General features: G+C 45.7%; 2 protein-coding genes and 1 non-coding gene across 7 annotated transcripts in view; all 3 read left to right on the top strand.

Annotated features, from left to right (window-relative positions):
* Positions 1-16,846, top strand: part of HOXB3 (homeobox B3) — a 62,433-nt gene that overhangs the window by 17,087 nt on the left and 28,500 nt on the right. The window contains exon 1 of one of the 5 annotated variants that reach the window (XM_016430523.2): positions 4,914-7,991. The exons of the other annotated variants lie outside the window; for them this stretch is intronic. The gene's annotated coding sequence lies outside the window, so the exon portion shown is untranslated. Of the gene's footprint in view, positions 1-4,913; positions 7,992-16,846 lie in introns of those variants that run through there. 5 annotated transcript variants of the gene reach the window in all.
* On the top strand, positions 8,024-16,563 carry HOXB4 (homeobox B4). The gene is made up of 2 exons (XM_056816861.1): positions 8,024-13,039; positions 13,911-16,563. Exons 1-2 carry the CDS (start codon positions 12,613-12,615, stop codon positions 14,204-14,206), a joined length of 723 nt encoding a protein of 240 aa, XP_056672839.1. The 5' UTR covers positions 8,024-12,612; the 3' UTR covers positions 14,207-16,563.
* MIR10A (microRNA mir-10a) lies at positions 10,834-10,923 on the top strand. Its single transcript, NR_032149.1, has one exon. It is a non-coding gene; the product is annotated as a microRNA mir-10a (primary transcript).

The following is a 16,846-nucleotide window of genomic DNA, read 5'->3' as shown; positions in this document are numbered from 1 at the left end:
CTACTCAGGTCCCCAAGCCCACTGGAGGTGGGTGGGTGGGAAATGGGAAGGAAAGGAGAAGAAACCTGTCCAACTAGGGCCAAATTGTCCAACGGTACTCTTATCTCCGACTCCTCTACAAAGGTCTGCTTTTTTAGTTTTGGGGCCTGGGAGAAAATGGAGCAAACTCCCTGAAAATCCTTCATCAGTTCAAGGAAAGTGAATATGAATTCTCCAGAGGAGGCGAGAATAGACAACCAGGAGAGAAAATTAGAGGAGATGTTTCCTTCTCTCCACCCCCACCCCCCTTTTAAACTAATTGCACACCCAAAAAGGTCTCTGTTTTGATACCAGAGATTGGGAACATATAAGATCTCTAAGATTTTTATTTCTTATCTTGGCATGTAATAAAGGGCAATTTTCTTGGCCTGGAGGCTTGAAGGCCTTTCCCCAGACTGAACCCCTTCCCTCAGCTTTCCCATTCCCTCTCCCTTCACCTCCCTACATACCTATTCATCCCGTAATTGTACTATTATTTAAACTTTTAATCACTCAGCCCTCTCTCTGGTGATGAGTTGGAACTGGACATGGAGAGAGTTAGAAAGACTCTACCATATCCCAATTATCTGAAAGGTTCAAATTTTGCTCCGACAAGGAAACAGTTCCTGTTTCCACTTCTCACTTAAAATGATAGCTAATGTACTTTTCCACCTTTTCTCTCTTTCATTCTTTCCCTAGTTTACATAAATTAGAGGTTCTTAAACCTTTATATGACAAGAAGGAAAATTGGACGATAGGAGAGGAACATTTTGTTGTGGTCTGGGTTTTCATCTTCCATTTCAAAGAAAAATCCCTTCCAAAGTACATTAGTCTCTTTTCTTAGCATGAAAAGTGGGATCATGGACAACTATATTTTCAAACAATTAACCCCAGTTCCTACTTCTATTATGACCTTTTCACCACCACCATTTAAATCCTGAATCATTTTTTTCTGGAGGACCCTCCCTTAAAAAAAAAAAAAGATACTCTACTGCAAAACTTCCCTTCTCTGGTCAAGAAGTTAGAGCATGGGGGGGGGGGGACCTGAAGAGATAGAAACATCCCCCTTCCCAATCTGATTGAACCTCTCTGAAGAATACTGTTTTCTTGTGTCTACCCCACCCCCAATACTGCCCCTGAAAACATGTTCTCTCTAAAATGTTATACATCCTTGCCTAAGGTTTCTTATGAGCCACAAGATAGAGAGCTTGAGACCTGAACTGTAGATCATTTTTGTTCTCCCAAACATAAGTTCTTCAAACTCTGATAAAGAACTGTTGATCGGGGCATCCCAGAGACAACTGCTGGAGATATGGGCAGATTTCTCAGAATAGTCAATTGCAGCCTAGTATGATACTGCCTGGTTCCTCCTGTGAGATCCAGATAGAGACCAATAATAATATCATGCTCTCCTTTCAATCTCTCAGAAGATTCCTCTAAAGATTTCATAGTCCACCTTCCATCTTTTCTTAATTTATATTTTTAATCCTACATTATATTTTCAGCACAATGCCCTTTTTTGCTTCCCCAATCTAAAGTAAAATATACTTTAAGAGAGGGAGGAGGCATTTTAGTTAAGAGCTATTGTTCATTGCAATTGATCCCACTCCAGGCCAGGTGCTCCCACCTTCCCCCAAAGAAGTTATCGAACTAGCCTGTGGCCTAGGTCCCCTTTGGAGTTTTACTGGCCTCCCATCTCTTTTGCATTTTCCTTTCCATTTCCTCTTTAGTTTGGGTCTCTTCTCTTGGTCCAGGCCCTAGAATTCTCTTGCTGGATTTGTGCAGTGCAGGTTCTAACTCTCCTCTTAAATGATTCACTATAGGGTCAGAATTCATAACCTTTCCTAGGGGAGAAGGAATTAGAGGAGAAGGAAACCAGAGTCTAAGGTTTAATTTTCCTTTTCAGTTCCTTCTAACGCTCAGACATCAGGAGTTCCAATTTTGAAAATTTTATTTATTTTTATTTGTTTCTCTCATTGGCATTAGGAGGGGAAGTAAGAAGTATAAACAGGAAAGAGAACTCCTGAACGTAGTTTGGATGTGACCCATATTTTATTGTTTCCTTTCCTTAATGGAAAACAGGACACTTAACACTTCAGTGGCTGAAACAGAAGTCCCTCAAGTTGTTCCTGGAAAGGGGTTATTGGCAAAGGGTTTGGGGACAAGGCATAACTCTCGTAGAAAAATCCTTTCTTTCTATTTCCTCCTCTAGTCTCCTTTGTTTCTTTGGGTCCATTTTTTTGCCTGAGGAAGGGTGTTGGAGATTTGGGGAATGGGTCAGATCCCAATCTAGGGACACTGTGGTCCAGCCCTACTTCTAATCAGCTGAAACCCTTTCTTGCTGGAGGAGGAAGGGGGTGCCCTGGGGACCTCGGTTGTATAAACTGGCCTTCCTTCAAGAAGGTTGAGCTTGATGGTTTCATTCTAGTAAACAAAAGAGGGGAGACAGGGGTAAGAAAACTACTTGGGCTCTTTGGATAGGATTTCCCCTCTCCTTTTATTTCTTGGTCTAATCAGATTTCTAGGCCCCAGGAATCTTTCTCTTGAGGTGTTTATCGATTGGTGAAGTGCTGTTACACATCTATATTAATTAAGGCAGACTTAGGCCTGGAATTGGAAAGGTTTAGGGCAAGAAGTCGGGGAACCCAAGGGGAATCAGTTCTTACTAATATCCCCATAGATTTAGAGGGGCTAGTTTGGACCCCTTCAATAATGGAGCTAATTCATCTTAAAATTCTGAGTCTTTCTGACCGATACCCTTCCCCGCCAAATCTAGGTGTCAGCTTCAGTTCATATGCTACATAAGCACTTCAGGTGCTGAATCAAATTCCATTTCCCCTAGCCAACTACTCTTTCTTCCCAGAGGCCCTTCTTGACTTGTCATCTCCTTTAGCTCTCATATAGAGTCTTTCTATGGTACAGAATCTTCTTGCTTTTTGGGGTGTGTCTCCAAGAAAAACCCATTTTCTCTCTCATCTCAGTGGACGCTATCCCCCTGTCTCCCCTCAGGCAGGTACATCTTCCCTGAAACCTCAAACTTCCTGAAGGTAAGACACAGGTTCGATTGCCTTTGGGTGTTGTTGGATTTTTTTTTAAATGTCCCTCCCTCCAAAAGTGATTAAAATCTGTTAAAGGATTTAATTAAGAGAATTAAATGAAAAGGAAGGAGACACAAATGAGTTGGAAAAAACACCAAAGCTATTCTGAACGATTAAATCGCCATTTTAACACTATAATGGAGTTTGCATCCTGAAAGGGGAAATCAACGCTCATATCTCATCAATAATTCATAGAGTCCGGGATCACCCGGAGGTCACCAGACGGGGCAGGAGAAGCTGGCTACGTGGGGCTCTGAGCCTGGCTCCCTGCATACATTAGCCATAGCCACTCGCTTTAGCCCTGGCTGCGGGGTCAGCGCCGACACAACCTCTTACCCTGGTGCAGGGGGTAGTGAGTGTGGAGTAGGGAGAGGGGGCCGGGCTCCCCCCTCTCCCGTGGGGGTGTGATTTCGTTCCTTTTTTCTTTGCGGTTGTATGGCGAAGACGGGAGCCAGATCTGGATCAGAGCTGGTTCGAGGAAATGAAGACTTTCTGGGGGACTTTGTTATGTGTGTTGGTCAGAAAAGAGCCAAAATATCAATTTGTTTATTTTTCTCTTCCCCTCCTTTCACTTGGTCCTTTTCTCTTTCTCTTCCTCCTTTCACCTTGTCTCCTTCCTTCACTGGGTTTCTGTCCCTGCAGCGATGCCTACAGAGTAGTCCCTTGAATTTCTTCTTCATGAACTTGCTTTCCTCTTCTAGGAAACAACAGAAAAGAGGTCCAGGAAAGGAAACATTGCTCTCCTAATATTTCCGAATTCTCTACACATTTCAATCCTCCTGAATGGGCATAGATATTCTTTCTCCCTAGTCCTTTCTAATACAGCCTTGTCTAGACTTGCTGGGCCAGCTTTTGCACCTATTGGTCCTCAAACTTTAGGGGAGGGGCAAGAAAAGTTTCCCCTGTGCTCTTCTTCAGACCCTCTCTCTGGTGCTCTACGCTTTTCATTCTGAGCTAGGAACCAAAGAGGTCCTTGCATGTCGGGAGCGGATTTTACTTTTCTGCAGCCCACTCATCTCCTAGGGTGAAGTAGTTCCCTGGGTAGAGGGCTATAGTTGAGAAGGGAGGAAGCAGTCAGCTAGGCGAATTATTTTGAAGGAAAGTAGAGGGAGAGCCTATCGGGTATGCGCACCTCTTCCCCTCTCTCCTTTCCCAAATGAGAGGCAAAAAGTCCACCTTGAGAATTTTGTTCTTCCTGGGGTCTCCTTTCCAGAACTCCTCGGAACTGGTATGAAGGGATGGAAGAAGGGAAGATGAACCCCAGGCACCCAGAAGGAAACTTTATTTTTCTTTCTCTGGGGGCATGGGAGTTGGGGAAAGATGGACAATGGGGAATTATTTAGGGAGAAAAGAACGGAAAGTTGTGATTTTGTAGAACTGTGGATATGGGCTATTTTTACCCGAGGCAGAAGCTGTAACGTCCCGGAGCTACCAGTAGAGTCCGCCTCAGACCAAGTTCACAGCCAGGCAGAGTTAGATGTTGCGTCAAGGGGCCGCAAAATGCTGCCTCTTCTATTCCTTCTCCTCCGAGTTCTCTGTCTCTACAACCCAGAGTCGTCCAGGCAAGAACTTCAGGGTTCCCTCCATGTACATTTTCCACTCCCTAGCTATCCACCCAGAGAAAATCGTGACTTCCGATTTCCAATAGTGCCTCTTGCCACTCTTCATTCCCAGAAGAAATAAATTCCCAGATCACCACAGTACTGTTTTCATTCTTAGTTAAATAAAATACAAATTTAACGTCCCTCCCCCCCCCAGATCATTTTGTAGCAAATAATTCGAGAGTGTTAAGTAGGGAGTGTGGGTGGGAGAGATAAGCTAGGTGAAAGTAGCAACGCAACCAGAGATCGACCGAAAGGGAGGAATATCCTTTATTGTTTTTAGGAAATCATTGAATTTCACCATGAAAAATTTTAAACTACAAATCCTCCCCATCCCAACATTTGAGGACCAGAGTGTGTGTGTGTGGGATTAGAGAGGAGAAAGGGTCGATGGTGGAGAGAAACGTATTCAATCTGGCTTGTGGAGTAGGCAGAGAATTCGACCTTGGGGTGCTTGTTAAATTGGCAGTATTTCTGGAAAGGTCACAAAGTTGGAGGGTCAAAAGTTTACGCCGTTCATGAAACAGTGTGGAACTGAGAACGTGTCTAGCTGAGGAGGCTCTGTAAAGGGATGGAGGGAGCTGTGGGCCCAGAGGAAGAGGGGGCGCTATTTGTGGAAAAGAAGTGAAACAAACAGCTAGTGAAGGAAGGTAAGCAAGACTGTTTGGAGGCCGTCTTGGAAAGATTACAACAGAAAACAAGGGGCAAAGAGAGAGTGGAAGAAATGGGATGGTTGAGGAGGCAGCAACTAGGAATAAAGGGCAAAAATAGTGATATTTGCTCAAAATTACCGCTGGAGGAGGTGTGTGTTTTGGTGGAAGTAAGGGTAGGAAATGAGGGAAGAGGGAGGATGATTTTGTAGATTAGAAAGGACCTCAAATGTCAAATCCTAAATCCTATTTCTCTCCTCAAAATAATCTATACTGTAAGAGAATCTAATTAAAATTTACCCAGTCACACACATTTATTAAATCCAATTAGAGAGAAGTCCCTGTAGAACAATAACAAGGACCAAACGAAGTCTTCAAAGGTAAAGACCCAAAATATGTTCATGGCAATGATGATGACTATGGTCATCATCGTCATCATCATTATTAACATTGTTTTGACCCTAGTGAAGAACTGACTTAACTCCCTCCTGTTCATTTTCCAGACTCCGCAGTCTCCTTGAAAGAGAATCCTAGCTAAGTACAGTCACAGTGGAAGATGAAGATGGGGAAGGGAGGAGATGGTTATTATATCCTCGACTGGGTAGGCATCAGAACCTCTCCCTTGTATTTCTCAATTTTTTTTTTCCTTGGAACTCTTAGAACATTGAAGACATGTTCATGTCTTGATTTCCTCCCCAATTTCTGGTGCTAGTCAAATCCCTTACATAGTTTCACATTCAAAAAGAGGCAAGGCAAGAAGGAAGCTTATCTTCCAGACATTTATCTCCTGCACTGGTAATAAGCCAACAGAAATGAATCTTCGACACACCCTATAGAATTTAATTTATAGGTCAAATGATTATATATATATACTTAGAAAAGGGCTGTAATTATAACATCAACGCATGTGCTTCTCATAAGCATAGAAACGAATGGCTGTTACATTATACTATGTCATCACATTATAATACAAGTACTTAATATATGAAAGTCTGGAGTTTATAAATGGATATCGATAATCTTGAAGTTTTTAGGTTTTATATTAAATTCCAAGTTTGAGATAAGGCAAAGAGTAGAAGGAAGGGGGCAAGGATGCTATTCAAATATAACTAGTTTTCTTGGAATTTGTGGAGTGGGAAGAGAGAGGGGAACCCCTGACAGTCCAGGGTCCTCTTTTCTCTTCTTCTCCCTTTCTGTGCTGGATATGGAAGTTTCTGTGAATTCCAGAGCTGGGAAAGGGGAGAAGACTGACAGTGGATAGTTGGAAATGGATTTGAGTGGTACAATGTTTTTTACATGACAATCGGTCTGTTCCCAGGAAGAATCATGGCACTATCTTGTTATTTTCTTGACCCTGAATTCTTCTACTGCAAACTCTGCATCCTCAAAGTCGTTTTGGACCTTTGGGGGAACAGGTAGCTCTCACTTCCCAGAGCCTCCCCCTTTCCGTCAGAATCAGATAGAGAAGAGAGCGGGATGAGATTCGCTATTTTTAAAATATCTCACCCCTAATAGGAGAAAGAAAAGAAAACACCCCCTTGCATTTGAAGTGAGTTCACTATCTGCTCCCAGCTGTAAAGGACGAGAACGGATTTATAAAAAGGAAAGGAAGAAATCCAACCTCTTCGAGGTCCAATGTATTATTTGTAATTATTGTAACTAAAAAATGACTCCAATGCTCCTGAATTTTCCTACCCTACTTGGCCCATTACTTTTCTGTGGTTTCTGCAAAATGCCTCAGGAATCCGAATCACCTGGGAACTGGGGAAATCGGGAGTGGGTTCCCCAGCGCCCAAAGGGACCAGTGGCCTTTAAAATGGCTAGGTGTGTGTGGCGCTTTCTGGGAAGGAAGGATGCCAGGGAAGTGTAAGAGAGTAAATGTGTGTACTGTGGGGAGGGGAGTAAAGAGAGGTGCATCAGTCACTCTACAGCCCTGCCATATTCCTTCGGGTCCAAACACCCCTATATTTCCAGCTTCTATTTTCCCCATTTGACTCAGCCCGGGAGAATCAGCCCCGGGAGAAAATGCATAGATCCCCAGCCTCTCCGGTACTTGGTGGAAAAAAGTCCAGGGGTCAATAAACCCCAGCGGCTGCTGCGGTTGCGTGTAGAAGAGGGCAGGTTTATGTCCAAATGTGGGAGTTTAAAGGAGGATGGAAAGGAGGCGGTAGATTGGGAAATGACCGGCTCTGGAGAAAATTCAAGCCAGCAAGGAAGAGCTGAATAAAATTCCTGCCATGTCATTTTTCTCCCAAGTAATGACCTGAGTAAAATTCAATATGACCGAGCGAACTATCCGAGCGTATTATAGAAACGGCCTGCTAGTGGGAGAGGCCGGGAGTGGGGTGAAACGTAGGTCACGGCGTCTAACAGATATTAAAATGTTCAGGAGACGCGTGACACGCCTAGCTGTTTAACAAAGACTGCCAAAGTATGAGATTAATACGAAAACTTGCGGCTTCAAAAACAAAACACACCCAAAAAAAGTCCTATTCTAGTCTTAGAGGGGGCCTGAGACTGGCTGGTTCTTCTCGTAGTCGCGGTTCCGTCGTCTTTTCCGCAATAGTAGAAAAGGAAAGCTTATCTTATCGAGAAAGGCAAAGGGAGGACCTAACTCGACAGCTGTGAGTATTTCTAAATTCCCCTCCAGCTTTTCCTCTAACCCCTCCTTTCTGATCCTCTCTCCCAGTCTCTTCCCTCTAGCTGAACTAGGCTGTGGAGGGGTGCTGAAGCGGTTGCGGGGGGCGGGGTGGCTCCCACCGCTTGGCCCCCCTCTCCAGTTGACATAAGGTACGTCTGCGGGAGGAGGCGGAGAAGCGGGAGAGAGGTCACGCTCTCTACCTGTGGCTTCGGAGAAAGGTGCAAGCAAAGAAGCGCGAGGGTACGCGCTTATGGGCTGAGAGAGACGGACACTGGCCCTTTAATAATATCATATTGTTTTCTGAAGTGAGCCTCTATCTCAGTCAAACCGGGTTCTAAAAGTTACTGAGAAATCTTTTCTGCCCTTCTCTGCATGGATGTTGAGGTTAGGCGTGGAGGGGGGACGCCGGGAATCATCTTGGCAGGTGTCTAGTCCTAGGAGGGTGTACGGCAGGTTTAACGGGCTTCATCGCCAGGCCGCGAGTTCCCCTCAGCCCGCTTGGTTTCCTTCTTACTGTGCGGTTGTCTCAGTCAAAAAGCGGGGGTTGAGTCTCACTCTCTATGTTCCCTGGAGTGAAACCGGAGGGGATGCAATCTACCCCACTCCCCCAAACGGTTGCCCTTTTGAAATGGAGAGCAGTGGAGATTCCCTTGCTGCAGATCTGTCTTCCTAAACTTCCGAAATGCCGACGGGTTTATGAGCAAAGGGCCTAGTTGAAAAGGAAAGGAGGCTTGGGGTGTGGGGAGAGGATCCGGGAAGGTGAGGATTGAGGATCGGGACTGGAGGGGGGCCTTGGAGCCCTGTACAGGACAGAGCATAGCTTCTCATAAGACTTCGAAAAGTCCATGCTAGACGCTAGGGGTGCTGGAGATGTTCTTATCATTTCCCTTTTGTCTGCTGTCCAGGGTAAACTGAAATATCCCAGCATCTTCCCGAGAGAATTTCAGTTACCTAGATAATCCGAGTTTGAAAAAAGCAATAGCGATTACCACCTTTGTAGTCATTGGGGTTAAAATGGAGCTAAGGAAAAACAGGATTAGATAATGGTTCTTCGGGCTATAATGATGTCACTGGGGGAGGAAAGGGACCAGAGAATTACAAATTCTTGGATCTGAACTGAGGGATCTAAAATGAGATGGAGGGCTAGGCAAATTCCAATCCTGTCTTATGTGAGTCTTCCTGTATACCAAACCAGGGGCTTTGGTCTTCTGAAAAAGCAGCAGTACCCCGAGTATTTATTGAAGAGGACTATTATTGTGGTTTTTAGTGTTGCTGTCCTCATTTTGAGAACACATTTTCCTAGACTCAAAGACTATGCAGAGAACATCGTGTTATAATATGGACATTTTCGGCAATGAAAAGAGCTTCCAGTACCCCCTCCAAACTCCTCACACCTAGTAATGATCTACAGGGAGATTTGAGCATCACCTGGGAAGTAGCGCAGGAAAGAAATAAGGGCTCTAATGCAAAGGTTCTTAACTCTTTGTGTTAAAGGCCCTTTGGCATCTGCTAACAGGAATGGACCACCTTTCAGAATGTTTTTAACTCATTGAAGAAAATACTAAACTCTAGTTAGAGGTTAATGACAATAAAGATATATATTTTCCCAAGTTCCCCCTGAAAAAATGTAGCCATTCATACTTTGGGGATTCATGGACCCCAACTTTAAGATCTTATCTCTAATTAGACTTAGTCTCCTGAATTTCATCACTTAGAAGCCCATCTCTTTAGCAGAGTCTGGAGAAAGGCTTAAGACAATTTGGCAGATCATTCCAATACCTGCTCTATTCTTCCTTATTTCTTTCCTCTCCTAGACCTCTTTTTTTTTTTTTTTGGCCAAGCGGCCAGGTGATTTGAATGCTGCAGGGTAGTTTAGACATCGGTGACAGGATAGGGCTCCCGCCTGGAACTGGGGAGTCAATGAGAAGTGGGATCTACTTCTCTTTCCTCATAGAATATTCTTTCTCTTCACTCTGTTCCCTTCCAAATACTGAGGGAAGGAAAGGGAGTTGCTGCATCATCTGGCTGAATATTTTATTGTTTTACATCGCCCTTCGTTCGGAAATGGAACGCCTTTGATCTTTTTCTCAGGTTGTAAACGGAATTGCCCATCATTAAATACCCCCGGCCCCATCTGCTTCACCTCCCTGCCTTTTTCTTTACAGCTGTTTCTCTCTTTTTACAATAGACTTTTAAAAAAGGACTTTTATGACACCCTCTCCCCTTCCATTCTGTCTCCCCTTCGTTCTTTTTATTTCCTCTGAGAAGCGTCAGAGAAAATAACTATCGAGATTTTCGTTTGTTCGTGATCTAAAGGGGGGGGGGGACGGAAGAAGGGAGCCCAGTTGTTCTGTGTGTAGGGTTTTCTTTTTCTTTTTCTGTTTCTGCCTTCTGTTTTTCTTTTTTGAAATGAAAAGTCCTTTGGGGGCGGGGGACGAGAAAGAGGGAAGCCAGAGGGGATAAATTTTGACTTTTGCTCCTCAGCCTTTGGGTGACCCTTCCCTCTTTTGTACTTAGTCAATGTTTACGTCTCATAATTCATGCGCCGGGGAGTAGAACAGCTTACGGTCTTAGCTCCCGTGCATTTTCGGAATCATCGCATCTATTTGCAGGGGTTGGAAGAGGAGTGACACCCCATAATACGGGCTAAGCGAACCGCCCCGCCAGGTCTTCCCAGTGCCCTGCTCCGTCCTCACCTCTCAAACAAACAGGCAAAAAGCCAAACCAAACCAAACCAGACTAATTCCTATCCCCGCCCTCCCCCCCCCCCGAAGACTGTGCTCTGAGTAAACGAACTGAAGGATTTCTATGCCAAGAAGATCTCTCTGTCTTCTGTATATACCCTGTAGATCCGAATTTGTGTAAGGAATTTTGTGGTCACAAATTCGTATCTAGGGGAATATGTAGTTGACATAAACACTCCGCTCATTTTTTTTCCCAGAAGAGAAAATTTTTTAAATTCTAGAATAAAGAGGATCCAGTGATGTGACCAGAAGGGCATTATTTTCTATAAGTCCTGAGTTTCTATGTCTTTCTTTCTGTCTCTTCCTCTCCCTATTGGACAAGATTTCTATCTACCTGAGATCTCGGCTCCTCACCCTAATGAACCCACACAGACTGATTTCTTTCCTCTTTTTATCTCTTTTCTAGCTCTTTCTCAGGAGACCAGTTTAAAAACACTCTTTCCTTGCCCGGTCACACAAACCTACATATGCACATACATGTATGTGTATGTGTATATATCTATGTCTATATCTATCTATCTATCTATCTATCTATCTATCTATCTATCTATCTATCTATCTATCTATCTATCAATGGGGCAGGATCGGAGATTACCAAACGACTTAGGTTGCTGACTTGGGAAAGGAAAGAAACGGGAGCCGGTCTCCTCAAATTCATTTTTCTTTCTAAAGGGAGCTGAGGTCGGGGAATAAGTCTCTTTAACTTTCAGCTCAGAATGGGATGCTGCTATTTATACACAATTGTCATAAACAATTACAAAAGACTCTTGGGGGGGGGGGTGTCATCCTTGGAGCTTCAACAACCACAACAGACACAATATTAGCATTCTTATCTACTCTATTGCTAGTCCTAAATCAGTATTTCTCTGAAACACTGTTAGTACTTCTCAGATGTAGCTGATATTAATAAATTATTATTCGTTTAATGCTCAAAGGTCCGGATTTTCTTATACAGCCCCCAACTCTGTTTATTTCCCTCCAAAAAATATAGGGAGCTTCTAGACTCTGGAGTAAGGTGAAAAGTGAGGGAGGGGGGAGAAATGGGCACAGAGGGACAAACTGACAAGATCAGCTTAATAGAGCAGCTAAATGCGATTTGGAAGGCGAGGTATCCCCGAATTAGTGGATGAATTTCCTATCGATCCGCAACTGGTTCAATTCATCTCTGCCAACCCCCTCAGCACACTCGGGCGGCTCCGACGCCTTGTCTCTCCACTATCACCACCACCATCCCCTCCCCACACCCCCTGGAGAAAGACGAAGAGAATTCAGCCAGAGAGATACCTTCCCAATTCCCTTTCCCACCCCCGACTGAAGTGCCCTCTCCAGGAAAAATCTCGCCCCCTCCCATTTCTCCTCTTGGGAGCTCAGCTTTTGGGGTCCAAAAGATCCCTTCTGCTCCTTAGGGTGAAAGATAGTGGGGGAGGATGATGAGGGTAGAGATAGACACCCCCCCACCTTAGTGGGAAGCTTCAATGAGGGGTGCTCACTCATCACCCCCAATTTCTCCCTGTTTGCACCCGGTCCCCCAGGGACCCTGAAGAGGGAGAGGAAGAAGGGGAGGAGGTCGCACACACATTGGCCCTATGTAAATACTGGTGATGGGGGTGAGGGTGGGGGAGAGCAGAAGGGGGGAGAAAAAAACCCTCTCTGCGCCGAAGCTCTTTGGCTAGAGTAGGGTCCGGGTGAACAGATTTCCTTATCCGGGAATCGCCGCCGGAGCGGCTATTGGCTCGGGGGATCACGTGGCCCCCTAACTTAGTTCACTTGACAGTAAGTAGGTGGGCTTTCGGAAACAGGAAAACGAGTCAGGGATCGGAATAAATTTTAGTATATTTTGTGGGCAATTCCCAGAAATTAATGGCTATGAGTTCTTTTTTGATCAACTCCAACTATGTGGATCCCAAGTTCCCTCCCTGCGAGGAATATTCACAGAGCGATTACCTACCCAGCAACCACTCGCCCGGGTACTACGGCAGCGGCCAGAGGCGAGAGAGCAGCTTCCAGCACGAGGCGGGGTACGGGCGGCGGGCGGCTTGCACCGTGCAGACCTATGCGTCCTGTCAAGAGCCCGGCCACCCGCCGCCGACGGTGCTGTCCCCGAGGGCTCCAGTCCAGCCGCAGGCAGGGGCTCTTCTGTCTGAGCCGGGCCAGCGCTGTGAGGCGGTCAGCCCCAGCCCCCCGCCACCGCCCTGTGGTCAAAACCCTCTACACCCCAGCCCATCCCACTCCTCTTGCAAAGAACCCGTAGTCTATCCCTGGATGCGGAAAGTTCACGTGAGCACCGGTAAGTGACTAAAATGCACTTTCCTTTCCACACACCCCTTTTCCACCCCCCCCCCCAACACTTTAGCTTTATACTGAAGGGAACCTCCAAGTCATGGGGAGGGGGGAGAAGGGGGAAAACCAATTGCCCCCGTTGTAAAATCGCCATTCCGGGAGATTTACTGTCGCCTATTTTCAGAGCCATATAATTACATCCCCCATAAATTTTTATGGCCTGCTTGGCCCCGCGCCTTTGAAGTCAGTTCCTCATCCTCTGCGCGATTCTTACCAGCGACTTTTTCTCCCGGGAGGAGCAGCTTTAAGTGAAGTTTGATGTTGGGGGTGGGGGCTATGGGTGGGAGGGAGGAGGGGGGAACCCAGTAATTTGTATTTAAGTAGTGGGTTGAGTCAACTCCGTGTATTTATTTTTCCCCTTCCTCTCCTCGCTTCCCGTCTCCTTGGTCCCGGGAACCAGGCAAAAGTTTCTCCCCAGCCAGGCGCCGCCTGGAATCTGGGAGCTGGGAAAGAGGAGGAGGAAAAATTTAGAGAAACCTCTAGAGCTTCCCCCACCCACCCACCCACGCCTCCGTCCCCGCCTCGGCCACACTCCTACAACCAGGGGCAGCTAGACTAGGAGAAGAGAAGGGTACCGATTGGAGCCAAGTGAAGACACTTCCTCACTCCCCCACAAAATTTTGAGGTTCCTCCTCCCCTTCTTCCTATGGGAACACTCTTACTTCTCAGTTACGGAGGTTTCCCTCCTCCTCCTGCCCCGTGGTTGGGTGGGATAGGGAGGGTGGGAGATTGTGTGAGTTTGTGTGTACAGAAGGGACTTCACCCCTCCACTCTAGGGTAATAAAACTTTCTCTTTCTTCCTTTTTTTGTCTGTCCAGTAAATCCCAATTACAACGGAGGGGAGCCAAAGCGCTCCCGGACAGCTTATACCCGCCAACAAGTCTTGGAGCTGGAGAAGGAGTTTCACTATAACCGCTACCTGACCCGGAGGCGGAGGGTGGAAATCGCTCACTCCCTCTGTCTCTCTGAGCGCCAGATAAAGATCTGGTTCCAGAACCGCCGGATGAAATGGAAAAAAGACCACAAGTTACCCAACACGAAGATCCGTTCAAACACGTCGGGGTCGTCTGGAGGGGCTCAGAGTCGAGCCAATGCAACCCCCACCTCGCTATAACGCTCCTGCCCAGGGAGCGGAGACCTTGGATTATGGGGGTGGGAGTGGAGATTGGTGGGAGGGTGAGGGGTGGGGGAGGAGAAAAAAGTGGGAGGGCAATGGTGCTTAGGACCAGAAAATTTTGTCTCTGCAGAAAAAAAATAATAATAATAAAGAGAGAGAAGAAGGGGGAGGGGAATCTTATTTATAGCAAGAACAGAAGAGGGGGCAGAAGTGACCCCCAGAAGCACAGAGTTCGTGGCTCTTGTTTTCTTCCATTTTTTTCTTTTTTGAGGAAAAAAAAAAGAGGTGGAGAAGAAGGCTACAGATACTAGTTTTCAGATTTGGCCAAGATGGATCCATGTTTCATCTTTAATCACGCCAACCTCAGGCCCATTTGTCATGCTCAGTCTGCCGGAGAGAGGACGGACTCTCTGCCTGCCATTACCTCGACAACCAGCGCTCGAGCTAACAAATGAGGCTCTCTTTCTTGAAGACGGACTGGATTCCCCCCCCCCCATTCCATCGCAGGCACCCTAGGAAAGCATATTCAGACAACCAGATAGAACAGTTGGGGGGGGGAGTGGAGATGGTTAAAGGAAAAAATTCTCACCCACTTAGAGCTTCCTCTCCCCCCCCCAGTATGATTTTTGGTTACCCTCCTTCCTACGTGTTGCATAGGGATGTGATCTGAGAGTGTTGAGGAGACTGTGGAAAGAAAGGGAGTGGAAAGGTCAGGGATGAGAGTAGGGATGAGTGGCACCACTGCACCAAGAAAAGAAATTGAGGCTGAGGAAGAAAATAAATGGAGACTAGGAAAATGTAAAATGCATTTGCATCCCCTGCTAATGAAGGTACTGGCAGGTTAATTCGCTTGTGAATGCTAGAAACCTGATTAGCTTAGTAACGCTGCCCCAAACCCAAGGACCCTGGAACTCTGATTTCTCTCTTTCGGAGAGTTTCTTCCTGAGGCAGGGGCCTCCTTTTAAGAACATTCTGTCCGTTTTCCGACCGAGAATGTGACCCAGCAACCAGAACTCTGTGCCCCAGTCTGTTGGGAAGAAGGTGCTCTGGGCCTTCAGATCGTTTGTTGTTGTCGTCTTCTCATCGTTTTTTTTGTTGTTGTTGTTTTTTTAACTATGATGATGATGTTTAAGACTATGAACAATTTATTTTATTTTGTGTGCGTCTTCTCCGTGTTCTCTTCCTGACATTCCAAATCATTCCTGTTGCAAAGCCAACTGGCTCCCTTCAGGAACAGAAAGATACCTCTTTTGGCAGTCAGTGTGAAATTTCCCATGACGTGTTCATAGTGAAAATAGAAATAAATTTTGGTTCCTTGTGACTAGCTCGGCTGTGTGTTTGTTAAAGCCTTGATGTAACTCTAGGATACAGGTGATGTGACCTATGCTAGAAACCGCATGCTATGCATATTATTAGAATAGGCCAAAGATTTTTCAAGATGCCTGATAAAACCACTCTTTCTAGTTCAGTTGACCTCAAATAACAATAGCAAGTTTTTGTTATCTATTTTTTTAAAGTGGTGATGGTGTGTGTGCACTCCTGTTTTGTTTGGGTTTTATTTCCCTACCCAGAAATTGGTCAGAAGGGCCAAGTAGTCTTCCTAACTGGGAGGTTTAAAAAAAGGATTAATGATACAGTACAAGAAACTTAAATCCTGCTCAGACTTTGATATGGTCATTTATTTGTTCTAAGCACAGAGAATGTCTTTCTGTGGACTCACTCTCAACAATCCTCGCTTTGGAGACTAAAGTTTCTAAGATAGTGAGACAGTTCCCCAAGGAAGCAGACCTCCCTTTCTCCGACTTGGGAAGGTACCTCTCTGGTACTAGTCTCCTCCGAGGTGTTTAACGCCTTAATGAGTCTAATTTTTTGCACAGATGTTTCTCGGTGTTTGCAGGTTTTCCGAGGATTTTTATATTACAAAGGAGCCGGCTGGTGCCATAGCTCAAACTCTGACAAGCAAATAGATAATCAAGAAGACGAATGGCCTCTTTTGTGAAGCTCCCCTCTTGTATTAATTTTCATTTTCTTTCTCATAGAAAGTATCGAAAGAGAGACTGGGGGACCCAATAGCATTGGGGCTCTGAAGGTCCGATTGCCCCGAGACTGTGTATTTTTTGAGGGAGGAGTTATAGAAAAAGAGGACAACAATTGATTCTCTGGTGTAATGTTCGAGGACACACAGTCTTGACTTATGGAAGGCGCTAATTCCTATAGCGAGTCCTTACTCTGACTTTCCAGCCTTTACTGTAGCTAAGGTCTCCTACCATTCCTAAAGAGGATGTTAGCTACCTTAAATAGCATTGTTACTTTGTGGCATCTTCCTTAGTCCAATAAAAAAAGTCCCTAATTTCCTCCCCTGGTGTGGTGTGTATGCTTCCAAATCACCTGGAACCCGCTGGGTTTGGGAGTCGGTGGGCTAGAGGGCCCTCTGGAGTCAGCCAGGCTCCGAGGTAGGGATAGGGGTTCAGAGGCCCACGTTTGGTGGCCTAGGGGAACGGCTGTTCGAACTGGCCGGGCTCTCTCTTGCCTGGGGAATGCTGAACTGAGACAAAAAAGAAACTTGTCTCCGTGCTGGGGATAAGAGGGATAGGCTTTGTTTCGAGTAGAACGCAATGGTGGGTTTAGATGCTCGGA

This window comes from Monodelphis domestica, chromosome 2 (assembly GCF_027887165.1).
Source record: "Monodelphis domestica isolate mMonDom1 chromosome 2, mMonDom1.pri, whole genome shotgun sequence".
NCBI lineage: Eukaryota > Metazoa > Chordata > Mammalia > Didelphimorphia > Didelphidae > Monodelphis > Monodelphis domestica.
Note: the sequence above shows the minus strand (reverse complement) of the source record. Positions and strands in the feature narration are given on the sequence as shown.